We start from the raw sequence: 20,793 nt of genomic DNA on the forward strand, positions 1-20,793 counted from the left end.
TAGATAGATTTTATATCCACCCAAAACACTAAATACTTAATTAACTAACCCTAACCCTAACCCTTTCTCAACTATTTTTGTTTATTTTAGTTAAGTTTGGAAACAGACAGTACGGTTTCAGTTAGTTACCTTTTTTTTAATATAAAGCCAGATTTTTATCTTTATTTATTTCAGTTAACAAAAACTGAGGTGAAAAAACCTCTAGTTTTTGTTATTTCCTTAGTTTTAGTTAATGATACTGACCTGACTCTGTCACTGAGGTGTTGTACAGCTACTGATGGTGCTGACGTGTTCCTCTCAGTGTAACACAGTGCAGTAAATCCCCACCTTCAACTGTGACCCTGTTAATGAACATATGACTGAATTTACACATTTTCAGACAGTGTCACCAAAAACCATGATGATGCATTGAACTTCAGGTGTATCTAATAAAGGAACCAGTGAGTGGAACTGATAGTGGTTGATTTAATATATATGGAGGGAGGATAGTTCATATGTAATTTCCACTGATTTAAAGATGTAAAGATTTACAAATGTAAATAAAGTTTCATGAAGAGAAAAAATTGGACACACATCTGTATATTTCTGTATTTTATATTGTGTACTCCCACAAACACACAGATATTTATTTATTGTGCTGTTTTTCTTTTGAAAGTGGAGAACATTTCTTGTGTTAGAATATATTATGAAACGCACACTTGTACTGTGAGTCAAAGACCTTGATGTATACATTTGTTGGTCTCATCTTTTTTATATTTTATTTGTAAATTATTAATGTTCCAGTCTTTCGTTTTTTCTTTCTTATATTTTTTTTACTCTTTCTCTCCACATCATAAATCATAAATCATAAACTGCCCTGTCCACCGCTCCAGACATAATAACACATACATATTCAACAACCCATTCATCAGATCAGCTCAAAGCCTTTAACCCCAGTGTCTGTCTGTATGGGATCATACTGTTCACAGTGGTCTCTCCTCAGGTTGTCAGTGTGTCTGTTTAGACACAGTAACTTTTATGTCACATTTTGTTTTGTCACATTACACTTGCATGTTCGCTAAAAAATGTTTTTTTTTCTTGTTTCTGGACCAACAGCAGATATTTATAGTGACGTTTTAACATTTAGTAAAACCCTCACTCAGAGCCCAGAACAACAGATGCTGTGTTTTGTGTGTTGTGTGCGGTGCCACGTTCATGTGAAAGTACAGTGTGTCCCAGTTGCCTGTCACACCCTGTTCTCCCTCTGTGTTCCCTGTTATTCTGCTCGTCTTGCAGTGTCTTTTCTGACCTGCTGTTCCTCACATGTCCACCAGATGTGCCCACAGAGCTCCTGCCTCTGTCCAGCAACAGGTCGAACACCTGCGCTGCACACATGGAAAAGGTTTATTTAACCAGGACTGATGTCTGCAGGCCACATATCCTCCTCATTCTGACAGTAACAATACGTTAGAGCTCTGGACTGACCCCAACATGACATAAGGTCAGTATGTTGTATAAGATACTGTACGTGTCTTTGTCTGTGAACGAGTCTTTGCAAAAACAAAATGAATATATTTGTTCATAAATCAAGAGATATTTCCTCATTTGTGTAATAACAATGTTATATGGTCACTGTATATTTTGAAGCCCTTATCAAGAGCAAGCCCAGTTTGTGTCAAAGAAAAGTTACAACTTCAGTGGTTTTGTACATATTAGGTTTAAAACAAAAGGAAAATAATTAAAATTGTTCTTATTATATTAACACGTAGAGCAGAGTGGCCTGTGGGAGCTCAAACAATGAGGAGGGATAGTCCATGACAACAAAACACAAGGGTTACATGAAATAACACATACACCTTAGGTAGGACCATAATCTGGAACTCTGCACTGAATATACACTGCTCAGTGAAATATAACACATTATCCCATACAGAAATATCATCTGTGACATCATGATGTTGCCATACATGTCACCAATAGGGGAATATATTAATATCACATATGTACATCCTGTGGATATATGAAGGTTATAACTTACATGAAATACCCATCGTAACATTTGCATATTTACATATATTAGAATATCTATAATTAATTTTTATATGGTATAACAGAGAGCATATGTGACCAATATACAGTATATTTTATTTATATATACAAGTTTGTATTTCATATAAAATGTTTATATTTTGTTATTTTTTTCTTATTCGTTTTAATGTCTACGATATAAATACATAAACATACATATTTGTATGGGTAGGACTCCGGCCTCTATGTCATTTTGTAACATTTAGGTCATAACATCGTTTCATATATATTTTTATGTGTTTTTATTTTACATGTAGCTACATATATTTCATATATGGAGACGCTGTGTTTGTATTTGTGTGTGGGATGTTCCACGCCGCACAGTCGCTGACCTGCGGCCACCGTGACCGTGGACAGGTGAGGACAGGTGAGTTATGGTCTTACGTGGTCCTCAGTCATTTAACCTTCAGATGACATAATGAATGAAGATGCATGTCGCGGAGTTATTACAAACAGTGTGAACATCAGTGTTTTTATTCATCCACCTAATTAAGATCTGAAGGGAACAAACACACACACACACACACACACACACACACACACACACACACTAGGACTCCATCCTCTTGCATCCAAACAAAACCCCTTCACCATGTTTCTCATTATGAACTGGACCAAACTAGTTCCAGACAATTAGCACAGTCGCTGTACTGCTGCATAACCAACGTGCTGGAGCAGAGGTGCTATAAAATGCAGGTGAGATGGAGCAGGAGGATGAAACAGCGCCAGGAAAAGGGCAGAAACAGAAGAGAGATGGCTCACAGAGGAACCGATGGAGGCAAACTCTTCATGACGGGTGAGAGCAGCTCTGATTCTTTATTTCAGCTCTCGATCGGTGGCGTTATTTTAAAGTTTGAGATGTCTCCGGTGTCTATCATTATCTCTATTACACTGAACAGTGGTGATTCTACAGTCTGGTTGGGCCCTTGGCTAAAAATGTCTCAGGGCCCCTCAAATCAGGTTCATCGCAATCTGTCACTAAGAAAAAAATGTACTAATACTAAACATTTTTTTTATTATTATTCATCCAAGCAACCACGTTCAATTTTCAGAATAAAAATATAAAGAACAGAAAAACCATGTCATTTTCAAAATAACTTTTACATCAAATTAATAGCTAAATAACTCCAATGTTATCACACTGTAAATAACCCACATTATAAGGCCAGATAGTTACTGTCAGTTAAACTGTATTTTATTTAATTATCTTTAGAGTTAAAGAAAAAAAAATCTTGTATGTATGTGCAGGTTTTAATGAAATTAGTTGCCAGCATTGCTTCTGAGATGTAATTGTAAATCGTCCATTGGTTGTTTGAGGATGGGAGGGAGCCGCATTTTGAGATATTGCTGTGGAGTAGTTTGTCAGCCCTCAGGGGCCCACTAACAGCCTGGGGACCTAGGCAGTTGCCTGCCTGCATGTTCACAAGCTGTTCTTCTGACACTAAAACACTAACACACTAAAACGACACTAAAATAATAAGAATTGGGTTTTTTTTGTTTTGTTTTTTTTGTTTCTTTCAGGGTTCGATTAATTTCTAATAAACAAAAAACACAAGGGTTTGTACACCTCTTTTCTTTTAGGGAAAACTTTTTTTTCAAAATGTCATACATCATGTGCCACTATTCAAATCTGAGGTTCTGAATATTTTGTACATAGTAGAGCTGGACCAATAAATCACCTATCAGCTGTTATATGTGTAAATGTTAGCTCATCAGATACATTATATTGATAATAGCCTGCATGCCTGCTGGTAAGTAACAAAAAACTGCAAAAAAAACACAACAAAAATCAGTTTTAAGTCATTTATAAAACTGTGTCACCATTAAAGTTTGTCCTCCAGAGAGCATGGACACACCTGTAAAATATCTCGCTGCATGTCCTGGACACTGTTTTTTAATAACCAAATTAAAGGGATCTATTGTCAATGTCATTGGGTCATGGGAGGCAGAAAAAAACAGACATAAACATAAAATTTTTAAACTATAAAATACTGATGTTAGTATGAGCCTCAAAAATCCAGTATTGGTTGAGCTATCAAACACTGTAGCGTTACTGTTTTTTATTTTAACAAATTCATTCATCAGTGATTCATTAAATACCTCAGAAAACATGTAGTATCTTGGAGAGGGGTATAAAAGATACTGTATCGATATCAGTTTGGAGGTCTGTTCTAGCTGCTGTTAGAGTTCAAATTTAAAATGAACACTGAAATCCACAGGTACAGCTGTTTTCTACAAATACAGCAGTAAATAAAACTCAGTGTCTCCTCTGTCTCTTTTCTGGGCTCCACAGTGTTGTACATGGTGGCATTGTGCAGCGCCGTCCCCATCAATGACCTGCTCGACCGAGCCGCTCAGCGCTCTGACAAACTGCACTCCCTCAGCACTACACTCAGCCAAGAGCTGGTCAGTCCTGGTTTTTGTGTGTGTGTTTGTGTGTATGTTTTTGTGTGTGTGTTTTTGTGTGTGGGTATGTGTGCACTGTCTGGCTCTTCCCAAACATACAAATGTGTTTAATCCTGTTACAGCCGTATGCAGCTATGCTCTTGGCTTCCTGATTGACTTGAGTCAGAACTGCGTGGGGAAGCTTCGCCTCCATTATATCTGTCTAAAAGTTCTGTCAAAGTCAATGTCAGTGTTTAACTTAAAGTTTTTGTATTGATTTCAAACCCTCCAGGCAGCTATTAGATCACATGCTGATGGTAAAAAATGTACTTTCAGTCAAGCTCACTTAATTGTGATTATACAGAACAAATAACTCCTCTTTTGTCCCTCCCAGGACACTCATTTCCCTCGGATGATCACACCCCGCCCCTCGATGTGCCACACCTCCTCTCTACAGACGCCCAACGACAAGGCGCAGGCTCTTCAATTATCAGTGAGTTACTGCGTCTCTTTTTATGTGTCAGTATCAGTCCTCACTTTACTGCTCCAATCTCGTCTTTGTCACTTTCACTTTGTTCTGTATCTTTTTCTCTGCTCCTGCTGTCACACAACAGATCATATCTTTTATCCAACAGGAGTCCTTGCAGTGTTTCTGATTACTCTATTTCCTTTCAAGGAGCTATTTCTAAGTTCTGCAATCGCTACATAGCCAACGTTAGCATTACCAGCTGTTTACGTACCAGTTTAGACGAAACATTGTGAGTTCACCATCAAACTTAATTCCTTTTCAAAATAAAGTTCTGTCTCCAGAGGTTGAAAGCAACGGCAATGTTAACTTTTATATCTATGACATATGTTCTTCTACTTCATTAGCATGCTAATTAGCTAGCCCTGGCCCATCTTGTCACTTTCCAATAGCGACTCACTGTAGCCTCCAATCTGCCCTGAAGACATAGCGCTGGTCTGACAGCGTATATATATTATAACGTCTTGAGTTATGAAGACAACAATGGCTGAAGTTCTTGTCTAGGGACAATCACCACCACCTGCTCCCCGCAAGAAACCACGGTCGGTGGCAGAGGAAACTTACGATTAGTCCCTTCAAAGAAAACTTTACCTCCTACGTTATCAATTTGCATGTTGGAGGGCAACCAAAACTTCCAGAGTCTGTAACATACTATCTGTTTGACTTGTCCTTCAGGAAGCAGACCTGATGTCACTAGCTCGCTCTCTACTCCAAGCCTGGATGGACCCCCTGGTAGTCCTGTCCACTTCAGCTAATACTCTGTCTCACCCGTCACAAAGCAGCATATCCAACAAGATCCAGGAGCTGCAGGAGCACTCCAAGAGCCTGGGGGACGGCCTGGATATCCTTTCTAACAAGGTGTACAAATATTTGAACATATTTCCATTGTATTCGTTTAACATGTTGATATGAAATGTGTATTAAAACAGTTTTCTTTTCCTTTTCCAACCCTCCCTCCCACTTCCCCTGACTCCTTTCTGTCCCAGATGGGCCCAGCGGCTCAGATCATCTCCTTTCTTCCCTACAGGGGAGGCAATGACATTGGTCAGGACAGGCTTTCCAAAATGATCAACTTCCACTTCCTGATGTCCTGCTTGCGACGGGACTCCCACAAGATCGACAGCTTCCTGAAAATCCTACGCTGCCGGGCGGCAAAGATGCAACCCCAAATATGCTAAAGAGGGAGGCAGCCACCTTGACTCTGAAGGGAGATTTTTCTGAAAGCTTGTATAACCTACCAACTGAAGATTAGTACGCTCTAGGAATCTGAGCTAATATCCTAATTGCTAAGTAGCAGGCATTATGAGCTTTTAGATGGTAAGGATAAGGGGGAGTGACATGGTACACACAGGAAATCATATTTTGTTTGGCACAACCAGGCCATCATAGTCCATACAGGATTGACTTCAATGAGCCAGTTCTTAATCCAAACGTATAGATGCCACAATTTGAAAAACACTGAAATGGATGATTCTAGCTCTTAATGGTGAAACATTTTCCTTGTGAAGTTGCTAAAGAGACAAAAGCTTTCACCTGGAATTACAAGTCAAAGCTTGAAATGGGTTAAGAAATTGCAGGTAATTTCAGGAAGGTAAGGGAGCAGCCCAGTAAACCCAACGCCTTATTCTTATTCTGTTTGCCCTTGCTTATGAATCTCTGGAGGGCATAGCATGGCTCATACACTTCCCCACATGATTCCAGCTGGTCTGGTATTACCAACTGTGGTCACAAATTGCGGTAAACTTGTATGTTATCTGTCCCATGACTCCTCCTTGTTTTTTTCCATCTACTGAATCAGTATCCTCTCAAAGTCAAAGGAGATTTGCAGTGGCAGGCAGTTTCAGCTGGGTGTGACATATAAAATCAGTGCCACCAGCTTCTCTTCAAGTCATTCCTCACACGGCTATTTGGAGAATAACTCTCTCTTAGTTTGACTGCTAGCTTGACTGATGACAAACTGCAGCATTTGCACATTTGATTTAATGTCACTTTTTTTGAAAGCATTATGAAGGCAATGTTTCTTTAAAATCTGCATATCAATAAAAAGCATCTCTTGCACAGTACATTTCTTTGTGTCAGTCTTCATTTTATTTTTGCATTTACTCATTCTGCAGATGGCAATTTAAAAGTGAGGGTCATCACTAAAGCTTCAAAGAAGAAGATAATGGTTTTTCGTGGTAGCCTACCATCAACTTTGACAGCACTGAAGCATTGATTGAAAGTGATGGGTTAATGCAGCTGGCCTGTATGGGGATCAAACCCATGACAGCAAGACTGTGCTCTTGAGAAAAACCAAAGCAACAGTTCTTTCAGCAGATTCCCCAAAGTCAACATCTGTTGTCATCAAGCGGCAACCTCTGTGGCTGAAAAACGAAGCCAGCACGGAAGTGCCAAAAACTGCACTTCTGCGAATGGCCACTTGAGTCTGGCTCCAAAAGTGAGTCAGTCCCCATGGACTCCCATGTTAAAATGCTTAACTTTACAGTGAAAATAAACATGTTTGCAGGCTGGTACAAAAAATAGTTTTGGTCTCTATATCTAATTTCCCCCTTCAGGACATGGGGTGATTTTTTACAAAATCACCTGTTTAAATTTTATTAAAGCTTAAAGTTCTGCATAATTGAGGATGTGCTGCTTTGAGAGACAGCTGAGTGAACATGTACTTGTCACAAACAGGCATGCACCAAAGTCTCGGCTCGACACGTACGTCACCTCTTAGCCGGGAGTTTGGTGGAGTCAGGCACTGGCAAGATGGCAACAACAGAGCTGCCCACTCTGAGCTTCAAACTCGCTCTTCAGAAACCTATGGGTGACATCATGCAGGCTATGTCCATCTTTATTTACAGTCTATGATTTTCATTCATGTGACAAAGACCTCTACTGTTTTAATTACAGTACAACATCCTGAGTCCACAGGGATGTTTCCCTAACCTTAACTAGGTACTTACTCTTACCAGAACTTCTCTCTCTAACTGTAATCAAGTCCTCTTTCTGCTTACACCCAATCAAACCTTAATCATAATGTTCTTGCCATGGATTCACTTCGACAGTGATTTGTAATGGTTTTGGAAGGCATAGACAAATGATATCAACTAGTTGTGTTATTTAATTTGAAGGACTTGTTTAACGAAGCAGATTTCCTACCAAAACTAATCTAAACGAAACAAAATGATAGCAGTGTCATTCTGAGATTTATGTCGAAATTGTGCTTGGAATAGTTTACACATTTTATCCACTTTCTTGTAGAGAGTTAGATGAGAAGATTGACACCACTCCCATGTCTGTCTGTTAAATCAGAAGCTAATGCCAGCATCCAGTTAGCTTAGCTTAACATAAAGATTGTAAACGGGGGGAAACTACCAGCCTGTTTTTGTCCAAAATCCAAATCTGAAATTCACTAATTCCCTGGAAGCCCTTTGTCAAGACTAGAGTGGAGAAAATAACCCTAATGTCATTAGACTACACATTTAAAACAGAAAGCCTGTATTACAAAAGGGAGGTGTGGAGTTTCAAAGACCTAAATGAGTTGCTTTATAGGAACTGTGGGGTCTAGCGTTTTAGAGCTTGACCAATACGAGAGAATGAGAGTCAGGATATCTACTTCAAATGAAAGGTTGAATCTGAAAATTAATATGAATTTCTTAGTATTTGGTTTGTCTCCCTTTTGCTTCACTGACAGCATGCACTCAAGCTATGTGGACTCCACAAGTTTATTCAAACCCTGATGAGCCATGTTCTTCCAGCATGATTTGACAATGTGTCAAAGGGTTTTTTCCTGGTGTCACACACTGCTTTTTCTCAGTCTTCAAGCACCCCCATAAATGTTCAGTGGGGTTGAGGTCAGGTCACTGTGGAGGAAAGTCCATGACAAGAATCTCTGGTCTTCTTTGGTCTTCAAGTAGTTCTTGCAAAGCTTTGAAGTGTGTTTGGGATCACTGTCCTGCTGCAGTATGAATCCTTTTCCACAGAGATGCAAACAGAGGGTATAGCATGTCTCTGAAGAATGGAGTGGTACTTCTCCTTGCTCAGGGTGTAGTCAGTTTGGGACAGTTGTCCAGCTCCAGAGAGAAACATAAAAGACTTGAATATTCCCGCTACCATGTTTCACTGTGGGTTCAATATGCAGTGGAATCACTCTCTCTCCTGTTTGTCTCCTTACATACACTCTTCTGTTACTGCCATATATCTCAAACTTGGATTCATCTAATAAATTTAGAAAATGCTACTTGTCCTCTGAGACCACTACAGGACAGCCCTCTTCTGACAGTACTTTCTGGAGTCTGGAGACTGGAAATTGTGGTGGAAATTCTCTGCTGTTGGTGAAGAGTGAAATAGAGACTTCTGCCAGCCGACAAGGTTTTTATTTTCTTTGCAAAGAAAAGGTCAATCAACACATGAGCATTCAGAATGAAGAAAGACCCCGAGTATGGGGAGACCTAAACATTTATACCTGAGGAACGCCCCTCAAGAGTGTATTAAAAAAGGCCTTTGATCTTGTTGCCTTTTGGCACCTTTTCTGTCTGCTGCCGGGACCTCTAATGGTGTGGTCAATTTTCTGTCTGCCTGACTGTTTTTTGGAGCTCAATGTACTGTCCCCTGAAGGTTTCTACCTTAGGGGACAGTACCAACTTGATGCTGAGAAAGCCCCTGTTTCTTTAGAATAAGGAGCTGACTTCTGGCACTTTCACTACAATGCTGCTCAATAACTAGTGATCTGCTGGAAACTTGAGGCACAGCCTTATTTATAACAGGTGATCCACCTAAATGTCATGAGACCAAATACCTTAATTGAAAGGAAATCTGGCCTTTTGTACAAAGAAGGTAAGTTGGTCATTATACATCTTATCTTTGTGTACTAAACTAAAAAAAATCACTTGCCTAGAAAAAAGATCCTGGCAAAAAACAAACAAACTTGCCTTTCAGTGTTTCTGTAGGCTATAAACACCCTTGTATAAAGGGTATCATCTTGGGACACCCTGGATGGGAACCACTGACCAAGGCCCCCCAAAAAGCCACGGCCGGCCCTGGATGTGGGTTTGGTTTCCCAACACTGAGCGGCTCCGTGTTCAGAGCCGCGCTGGAGGCCACTCAGAGCGGAGCCGCGCTGCACTGGTCCCCGGCCCGGTAAACCGACACCTGTCCGCCACATTCACCACCGCTCTCCTCCTCTGTGTGTTTACCGGAGGTGTCAGCTCGGTGCTCGGCTATGAAGAACAAACACAGCCAACAGGTGAAGGCAGCGGCTTCGGACCGACTCGACATGTCGAGCTTCGAGGTGTCTCTCCAGCAACTCAACGATCTGTTGACGGACGAGAGCGGCTTCTACAGCTGGCCGACCAAACACCTCCATGAGGTCTGCCCGGGGATTTACGTCGGCAATGCGTGAGTCATTGTTGTGATCGCTGTGTGTTGGACATGAAAGTAACCGTGTCTCTCTCATTCATGCAGCAGGTCCGTTTTCCTCTAATTTTGCGGAAATAAAGAATAAATTCGAATTTAATGACCCTGTCTTCCTCTAATTACCCCATTATATTTTATATAGTACTGCACTACAGGGAGACTACACATTTCCAGCCAAACCATGACCCCGAATATGGCTATTAACAGATTATTACACCACAAAAGATGAAGAAAATAGATTAACTTGCAGTGTGAGTGTTTTCACAATATGTGTTCAGGACTGATCTAGAGGTATTCAGGTCATCATGGACTCACTGTTGTACCATAATCAGCCACTGTAATCTTTAATGTAGCCTGTATGTATCAGCCGCTGCAGCGCGGCTGGTGTTGGCGTTGGCCAGTGTGTGTGTGTGTGTGTGTGTGTGTGTGTGTGTGGTTATGAGTACTTTGTTTATGTGTCTCTCTATGGACAGTCAGGAAGATTTACAGGTGTGTAGTTCACATCAAAATGAAGAGGCCCACTTCTTAGGTGGGTGTGGTCCCACCCCCATCTGTCCAGTGCGGCTGGTGTGATCCCACTGCAACATGGCCTCTAGTTTTTAGTATTTTTAAGATGGGTTTTATATATATGTATATAAACAGCAGTTTTATTTTCCTGCTGTGTTGACTGCCTGCTGCATCAGACAGAAGCTTGTTGAATTTTTGAGCAGGTGGAGGAATATTTTAAAAAGGCAAAATGGAGCAGAGACAGAAGCTGGCAGGAACAAAAATAGCTTGTGCTTCACCTGCCAGTCCCTGTTGAATTTAAATGACATGCTCTACATTATTTCAGAATCTGTAAATAACATTACTGATTTCTCCCTAAGTCAATTATTTTGGATAGAAACACATACTCAGGTCTGTAATATAGGCTATCCATTCACTGCAACATAAGTGGAGGATGCAATATACACATTTTTTTTTCTCCATACAAGTTTGAGCTAAACTTGCATATTAACTGGAGCTTGTCTTGATGATGAAAAATCAATTAGTCATCTTATCATAATTGAAAGTATAGACACTGGGGCTGTTCCAAGAAGCAGGTTAACAGACTCACCTGGTCAACCTCAACAACCTGGAGGTGTGGAGTTTAAAAGAAGTGCAAGTTTTTGGAGCATGACCATGAACATACTAACTATTTATTTATATCTAAGCTTATGCTGCTTTAATTTTGATCATTTTTTTATTTGCCTATTGTGAGTCCCTCAACTTTAGGGACATGCATTGAAATAGGTTTACTGTGTTAAATACTCATATGTTAGATGAGAATAGTTCAACATTTAGAAAATGTGCTTTTCATATGTTAGATATGAAGCTAACACCAGCAGCCAGTTAGCATAGCACAAAAATTAGAAACAGATGAAACCTGAGGGTAGCCAGTTGCTGTTTACCAGTAACACATTAAAGTGAAAGAACCATCAGTTCGTTATCTTAGTTTGTCTTACTGTATCATTTGTATGTAGGTTTTGTGCAGATTAAACAAACAAGATATGATGTTTTCATTTGTTAACGTTAGAGGATTTTTGTTATCTACATGTGGGAGAAAGGAGAAAATAAATGACATACAGTCTGTTATGAATTGCTCTCTGTAGAACTGCAATAACCCCAGAGACTAAACAATGTGCAACAAAGCATATATTTCTCCAAAAGGTTGAAGACATTGATGTTAAAACATCTGGATTAAAAGGGAGGATATGTATATGTTCTAGTATGAGGATATATTGCAATATATAATATATGTAAGAGTAATCTTTAATTAAATTACGAGCAACTAGTTTAAATGACAGATACAGCACAATGGAAATAATAACTCTTTGAGGAGTGATTAGTGGAAGAAGCTTGTTCAAAATGCAGATTACTGCACTTCAGCACTTCAGTCAGTCACAGCTGACATACAGTATGTCTGGGGGGGAACTATATATTCCAGGCTTGTAACCAAATGTTCTTCTAAATTTTAAATGGTTAGACCTGAAAGCTTTAAAACACAAGCACTTAGATGTTTTTTTTCAGCACAGTGAGTCATAGCAGTGTATTTCAGGAGAGAGCCTCCTTTATTCCGCCTGCCTTCCGAAAGGCGTCATAATGGACAGAGCAGAAACACTTGTGTTTTTTTTTTTTTTTGGAGCAAATGTCTTCACAAATACAGGCTAGGACCCACAAATGCATCAACACAACGCTGAGACGCTGAGAGAAGAGAGCATGCAACCACAGATCATTCTCTCTGAGATGATGTTTTGTTTTGGTTTTTTTTTTTATGTTTCTGTCCTAGTTCCTCTGTGGAGTCTGAAAGCCTGGCAGACTTTCTGTGGTTGATCTGATGTTGCATTCAGTATTAGCACCAGTGTGCATCGACTCTATTTTTAGCTACATCACAGTGAGACGCAGCAGATCTCAGCAAGGCTGTTGTATGACAGAGGAAGGAAAAATTCATTCTTAATTCCAGGCCACATCAAAACTGACACTTTGTCAAAGATTGTGTCAACGGTGTAATGTAATACGCTCTACTATTGAGAAATAAAGTGAATGACAGGAGAAAAAAAATAAATATGCAATATATTATAAAAATAATTATTATATAGTGACATTTGGCATAACTAAAAAACAATAATCACTATATACACACAGTATATTAACCAGGGTAGATGTGGGTGAAAAATGAAATGCAGGCAGTCTGAATATGGATTTTGGATGGTCAATTTAATTTACTGTGACACAGTTTCATTAGCAACTGAATCATTAGTCCTACAGTTTGTACTCACTCACTTGCTTCACAAGTGTAATTGTCAACATCACCATTTATTTGCAAATTAATTTGATTGGTGGCTGCTCTGGTGGATCAAATCAAGAAATCCCTGCTCACAGGTAAACTGTAACTAAACACAGATTTCTATTTCAAGCATCACTGCATGAAACAATTCCCTCTACACAGGCAATATGCATTTATAAGAAACAGCCATTCTTTTTAGGGCTGGTTAGTTTTTTTATTGCACTGTGCATCATGGCTATTAAGCACATTTTTTACATTTATTTTTCAAAAGACAATGATTCAACGGGAGGAAAAACATTCTCAGCAGGAAAACATAACAGAGCCCAGGCACAGAGCAGGCGGCAGAGTTTGGATAAAGGTCAGACAGGAGGGCAACAATCAGGTAAGCGACTCAAGTAATTGGGCAGGTATAAATACTGTGGGGCTGATGGGTAATGAGGTGCAGGTGAGATGGTCGGCCAAGGCAAGAGGAAGCTTCAATCCCTGGACTGGCAGGATTAAATCTGGGTGGGACAACACCACTGTGGTGCCCATGAGCAAGGCCCTTAACTCCCACCTGCTCGGTTGGGGGCTGCTCAGTGGCCAGCAGGTCAGACTGTGGTTGTACTGTGCAGGTGTGAATGTGTGTAAATGCAATCAGGATGTTCATGGAAAAGAGAGCTTGCCTCTCAATGAAACTACCCTGAATAAATAAAGGTTAAAAAAAAAAAAAGGTGAGCTCTGTGAGGGCAGCTGGTGGACAGGTGTGGAATGACACCTGGAGAGGTGCTTGAAAATGCAGGAGTGAGAGAGAGGTGAGGTTCAAGGGGAGAGAGTGAGGCGGGTGTGAGAGATGAACATTTTAGATGAATAATCCATGTATTAAACCGGTGGTGCCTCTGTGACTGTGTTTAAACTGTGAGCTTGTCAGATGAGAGTCAGCTGACAGTCAACTGAGAGTTGACGTTAAAGGGCCGTTGTACTGAGGACGGCATGATCAACATCTGAGTGTATGGCTGATTGAATCAACCGAGTCGGCAGCTGTGGCACACACACTGTGATCAATCAAATCTCTTTAATTCATGCCGCATGGAGGGAAAACATTAGCATGGTTGTTCTCTGAGAGGCCTGTAACGCCGCCTGTGTTTATACACCATCAGGAAGACAAAAGACAGTTGTTGACTCCTGACAAGGTTGATTCAATCAGCCTCACATTCAGGTGCTGATCATGCTTTCCTCAGGACAATGGCCCTTTAGTATTGACTCTCAGCTGACTTTGAAATGACTGCCTCACAACTTGAACACCAAGGGCTCTATTTTAGAAGCCCAAATCGTGTGGTGCATTTAGGGGTCTATCACTTTTGCCAGTTTGACGTTGCAGAAAACAGTCACTGTGTCAGGTGCCTGGTTCAAAAGGGATGTACTTAATCTCTCAATTAATCATGGGAGTGTTTTGGGCGCAACATGCAATAAACCAATCAGAGTGTCACCTTCCATTCCCTTTAAAAGCCAAACGCGCTTACACCTTGGCAGGTTGCTGTTGTAATGGCAGTTAGTTGATTATATATCCTGACTGACCAGTGAGCCGGTCCCGGCTCTGTGCAGCCTGCGGCGCTGAGTGAATCACTGTGCAGCTGTACAAAGAAGCAGTGGCACAAATCACAACATTACATGATGTGATGAGGAGTATAAATAAACGTAAGCTCATTATGAAACTGTGGTGGACAAATTTAGTCTAGGTGATGAATGGGAAACACTGTGGCACACTCTGCTTGTGCATAACAGAGCACGTGCTTGTTGTGCACTCGATTGTGTAGGCGCATTTTACTTTCTTGACAGATGTGTTACGATAACAGTGACTTAAGACCAGGTTTGTTTCTGTTGTCAATCATGCGATGGCTTTCCACCGTCTCAAGGTAGCAATGCAGCAACGATGCATGTGACCACGCCTCATTTTAAGATCAACATGCCCATGGGTGCTCAGATGGACAGAAGTGTATTTGCTTGTTGTAAAATGACAACTGCGTCGGTCTGAAACTTGAACAGAAACCTTGACAATTGGTTTTTGGGGTTTTTGAATTATCAAATTAAACAGCACAAATTCTAGTGTTCACAAGGCTGAAGAACAGAATTTATCACTGAATCAGAAATTTAACAAACAATTGTTAATAGATCCAGGGAGAGTAGTCAGGCCTTAGTCCAAACACAGAGATGGTCAAAATGTATTTTGTTTGACATCACGTTAGCATCAGTGGTGTGTGTGAAATGAGCTTCTAGGCATGTATCTGCTTTTCTTACCAACGTGATTCAGGTTTGTGGCGACGAACGTGATGCGTCTGAGGCGTCTGGGCGTGACTCACATCCTGAACGCAGCAGAGGGAAACTCCTTCATGCACGTCAACACCAACACCGAGTTCTACGCAGGCACGGGCATCATCTACCACGGGATACCAGCCAGCGACACCGACCACTTCGACATCAGCGTTTACTTCGAAGAGGCGGCAGACTTTATCGAGAAGGCGCTGGCGTACAAAAATGGAAAAGGTCAGAGGTCAACAGAGCTGAGATGAAGTGAGGCTGAGATGTAGAGTCTCTGAAACAACATCCACATCCACACTGTTCAGCCATTGTTGAAGAAGCCTTTTCTGACTGCTTTTTACGTGACATATGAAGATTACATTCTCACAGGTTTTATAATTTCTGTCTCCAAACAGGCTTGTGAAGAGTTTAAAAACTAATTAATCTGATGATGACACTATAATTAAAAGTCTAATACTTTGAGAATAATTACAGTAATCATCCTGATCAGGGGCTTTACCTCAAGGTTAATATTAAAGCTTCACCAATTAGTGTTTTCATAGAAATAATGGATCAGTTGACTGTGTAATGTTAAAGTCTGAGTTTGTAATGACGTGAGTTATTATTATGTTAAATTTCAGAAACATTCATCTTTGAGTCAGATGGATGATAATGTTCACCTTCACTATTTGCTTTTGGTCTTTTCTCTGCTCTTCTGCTCTTGTTGGGGGCAGAAGTCCAGAAATGGGCAGAGACTAAGTCACTTATTATCACTTCTCAACACTTAATCTTCAACACAAGGGCACATCCACCAGAGCCCCAGGGACTTCGATGCAATAGGGTTTATTCTTAGAAACAAGAGATAAACCCGAGCTGGCTCCGGAGCTGAACTGAGAACACAGTGCCCAAACCTCGTCTTATGTGCCAGTCTCTCGTTTTTCTAAAAACAACCCAACATTACCTTGAAAAGACAGGTGTCCCGACAGGCTGCCAAGTGGCCAGTAGGCTTTGCTATTACTGCCAAAGTTTTTTTTATGGGAGCTGGAGAGTCTCAAACCTTCCCTGCCCTCTGACACTTATGTTTCCAAGGGTCCTCTGACGTTATTATTTTTTTTTAAACTTTATAAACTTTATTCAAACCAAGTTACATGTGATCACAAATTTCTAATCATATAATTCTATTCTTCAAACATGAACATAGTTGATGTATTAAGTGCATGATTCAAGTACTTTACAGAATACAACTTAATCATGTTAGATCATATAATACATTGCAGGATGTATTTTTGATGATGCTTTGACCACTTTTTTACAATAATTAGTCTCTTTTTTGCTCCCAGATTTGCCTTTTCATCTTGAACAATTCTGAACTTTGAATATAAATTCCCTCTCATTAGATTATATCGGATTAAGTACTCAAGTTACAAGCAGAACAGACACTGACCCAGTTAGGAGCATGTTAGTGTTCGCAGAAGACGGCTAAAATGAGCAATAAATAAATAAATAAATGGCATGGTAAAAACACTGGGCTGTGATTGGCTGTCCTCTGTACATTCTGTACACTGATTAAGCCTATTAGAACCAAGTCAGAAAATTGACTTTGAAGGCAGATCCTTTTCTTTTTTTCAAATTATGGGGCCAGTAAAGTAAAAATAAACCTACAAAAAATATTAACTTGATGGGCTGACCCGACAGCAAGTGCTCTGAGCAGCAGAGTCCCCAGTTCGACTCGCTATAGAATTAACTAAAAAATATATATATTAACTTGTAATCAGTGGCAATCCCTTGACTCTGGGGGGCCCCAGACGAAGAAGCCAATCGAAGCCTATCAAACCGTGTCCATGCAGACTATTGAATGATGCTACAATTTACAGATGTTCCCTGAATGCTTCACATGCAGGCAATGGGTAGACTGTAGCTACAGCACACATCATCAGGGGGCAGCAGCAGTGCACTGTATAGTATCTTTACAGGAGGCTTAAGGGGGTTTATAGTTGTCATAGTTGCAAAATGTGCCAACATGAGGGGGCACTGTGATTTTGATCAAACATTTGCTTTTCTTTTCCCCTGCAGGTAAAGTGTACGTTCATTGCAGGGAAGGCTACAGCCGCTCGCCAACCTTAGTCATAGCCTACCTGATGCTCCGCCAGAACATGGACGTCCACACAGCTCTGGCCATGGTGCGTCAGAAAAGAGAAATCGGACCCAACGACGGCTTCCTTCGGCAGCTCTGTCGGCTAAACCAGAGGCTGGCTGCTGAGGGAAAGCTCTGGAACAAGTGAGGCGCACGAGGAGGCGGACGGATTGTCTGTAAGAGAGAACAAATGTATGCTTAGTTGCACATCACGTTGTTTCACTTGCTCTAAAGCTTTAAGGAGCCGCAGATCTGTGAAGGATTGTTCTGGAAGTGAATGGAGTAGAAAATGAAAAAACATTTTCTCTTAGATGAAGGTTGACAGCACTGAGTGTATGTATAGTACAAAGTAATGTCTTACGCTCTGACGTGTGACACGTACATGGAGTATTTTAATCATGCTCAACAAACCTCTTCAGAACACACGCTGATACATTGTAATGTGTAAATCCAGGTACACTGTATTCACTTAGTATGTTTACATCCTCTCACCTATATTCTGAATGTTCGATTTATCTTGTGTAAGGTCTGAATGGCGTTGAATAATTGTATTTTTTACATCCTGTGTAGATTGGTGTGTTGATCACTTTTCAAGAGAACAATATCCAAGTATAAAGGGAATGTTAATGTGCATTTAAGTACACTCATTAAGGGAAAAAATAGTGTAACTAATGTGAAATTGTCACTGCCTTTTCTCATGCAGCCTTCTTTCCCTCCTCCTCCTCCCTCCTGGCGTTGTGCCCTTTGTCTTGGTCTCGCTCCTACAAACACTGCCAAATCTCTCAGTCCCAGCAGCTCCCAGAGGGGTTTTCAATGGACACTGTGATTTTTCATACTGAATCGGATTTTCAGGGTACCAGAGCATAATGTTAAAATATTTTTTTGGCTAACATGTTTAGCATGTTTTAGAAATCTGCGCACTCTTTGACTTAATTGCACTCTGATCTAGAAACCTGCCTCAGAAATATTTCTCTGTCAAAATTTTGTCTTGCTGGGTTTTATAGGAATTACATTATTTTACTGGGAGATTATTAGATTCTAAATGATTGAAATTAAGCTGATAGGATATTATTGGAACAGCAAAGAAAAAAGATACTTATTTAAGGTACTTAGATAAAGTAAAAAGACTAAGAAGATTAAAGGAGCTATTTGTAAATTTTGCTATTGCTAACGTTAGCATTAACAGCTGTAACACAAGAAACACAAATGTTAACTCTTGTCTCTGTCACATCTGTTCTTCTACTGAAATTAGCATGCTAACCAGCTAGCCCTTTCTGATAGTGACTACTGCAGCCACCAATCTGCCCTGAAGACGTAGCGTTGCTCAGAGTTCGTATTATAACCTCGTTTTATAAAGCGTGTAACCGAAGCGTGTGTGTATGTGTGTGTGTGTGTGTATATATATATATATATATATACACACACACACACACACACACACACAAGTACCTCTAAATCTCACTACTTAGCATCTTATTTATGCTTATTTAATCTGTGCAATAATGGAAATGTAACCAAAAATTTTTGTTTTTACACTTTGGTCTCAACAAATGAGATATTAATTTGTGAGTTTTACAGATGTTGGGTGACTTCAGAGAGACCCAGCCGTTCACCTGTTTCCAGTTTTTATGCTAAGCTAAGCTAAGTAGCTGCTGGTTGTAGCTTCATATGTATCTTACAGACATGAGAACGGTATCAATCTCCTCCTCTAACTCACGGGAAGAAAATGAACAAACGTATTTCCTATCTTGATATTGTGATAATATTATTCTGTACACATGGCCTGTCACAGTTAATGAGGATAGATGACCTGTGACCAGATGAGAGAAACCAAAAGAATCCTATTATAATTTCAACACTGCCACAATGTGAGATATGTTTTCCAGTAGCCTCAACATATTGGATCACTTCTCAGTCGACACCTTTTGCACATTAGTGTGTTTTTGTCTGAGTATATGCAGTTTTATATTGTTCAGCAGCATGCTTTGTAATATATATATATATATATATATATATATATATATATATATATATATATATATACATACATACTGTATATATATATGTAAGCCAAAGTGTTGTTTATATTCCCTTGTTAGCACAGCTGTGTGTCTACAGTATGTGTATTCATGGTGTGCATTATTGAATGTGTATTACACAGTCTGTCACGATGTGCATTACTGAGCCTGTGACTTTTGAATCATCATGTGCATTACAGAGTAGGGTGTGATGTAGTAGGTCGTGTCCGTAGGCTGTCATTGAGTCTCAGATGATGACACTGCTTATATGAAGTGCACTTTATCCAATGACACTGGTGATTGTTGTTGCTCTTTTCATACATTCAGTAATAAACTGTGAAAATGACACGGCTAAGTTTTTTTTTTTTATCATTGAACTTTGAGGTGACATTCAGCACTGACTTCCAGTCAAAATGAGCAGAAGGTCTTCTTGTTGTCCTGTCTGATATGATTTCACTTAACGACTCTGAACACAGAACACATGATGCTTTGCGTCTGCCATACTGCTGGGTAGTAATCACTTGGTCCTGTAGAGGGGGTAGTAGGACTACTGTAGTTGCACTAGTGCTAAGATCAGCTGGGTCAACAATTCAAACTGAGAGGCTCCCATCAGCATCACAATACTGTAATTATATTAGAAGCTGCAACTGCTGCTACAGCTACTGAATAAAACTTAAAGGTCACCTCCAGACATGTTGTGAGACATGTAGAAATACTCCACTTTGATTAATATGTGTCAGACATGTTTAAGTTACCTTGTTCACCATAACATGTATAAAATAAAATCCAGAATTTAATCTCCATCCATCCATCCATTATCTATACTGCTTATCCATACAAGGTCATGGGGGTGCTGGAGCCAATCCCAGCTGACATTGGGCGAGGGCAGGGTACACCCTAGATAGGTTGCCAGTCTGTCACAGGGCTGATACATAGAGACAAACAACCATTCACGCTCACATTCACACCCAATTAACCTAATGTGCATGTCTTTGGACTGTGGGAGGAAGCCGGAGCACCTGGAGGGAACCCACACGGACAAAGGGTTGGCCCCAGGCCGCTGGCCCCAGAACCTTCTTGCTGTGAGGCAACAGCGCTGACCACTGCACCTCTGTGCCTCCTCATCCAGAATCTATGTATGTAAAAAATATTTTTTAACTGCTGGACATAAGATGTCTCC

General features: G+C 40.3%; 2 protein-coding genes across 2 annotated transcripts; both read left to right on the forward strand.

Annotated features, from left to right (window-relative positions):
• Positions 1-2,750: 2,750 nt before the first annotated feature.
• prl (prolactin) lies at positions 2,751-7,041 on the forward strand. The gene is made up of 5 exons (XM_071474742.1): positions 2,751-2,863; positions 4,361-4,473; positions 4,847-4,945; positions 5,654-5,836; positions 5,965-7,041. The coding sequence occupies exons 1-5, from the start codon at positions 2,758-2,760 to the stop codon at positions 6,154-6,156; spliced, it is 693 nt and encodes a 230-aa protein (XP_071330843.1). The 5' UTR covers positions 2,751-2,757; the 3' UTR covers positions 6,157-7,041.
• Positions 7,042-9,671: 2,630 nt separating this feature from the next.
• Positions 9,672-19,959, forward strand: LOC139618636 (dual specificity protein phosphatase 3-like). Its single transcript, XM_071474743.1, has 4 exons — positions 9,672-10,360; positions 15,475-15,707; positions 17,535-17,771; positions 18,299-19,959. Exons 1-3 carry the CDS (start codon positions 10,185-10,187, stop codon positions 17,741-17,743), a joined length of 618 nt encoding a protein of 205 aa, XP_071330844.1. The 5' UTR covers positions 9,672-10,184; the 3' UTR covers positions 17,744-17,771; positions 18,299-19,959.
• Positions 19,960-20,793: the final 834 nt, after the last annotated feature.

This window comes from Trachinotus anak, unplaced genomic scaffold (genome assembly GCF_046630095.1).
Source record: "Trachinotus anak isolate AG129_WGS33_773 ecotype Australia unplaced genomic scaffold, CSIRO_AGI_Tana_v1 ptg000003l, whole genome shotgun sequence".
Lineage (NCBI taxonomy): Eukaryota > Metazoa > Chordata > Actinopteri > Carangiformes > Carangidae > Trachinotus > Trachinotus anak.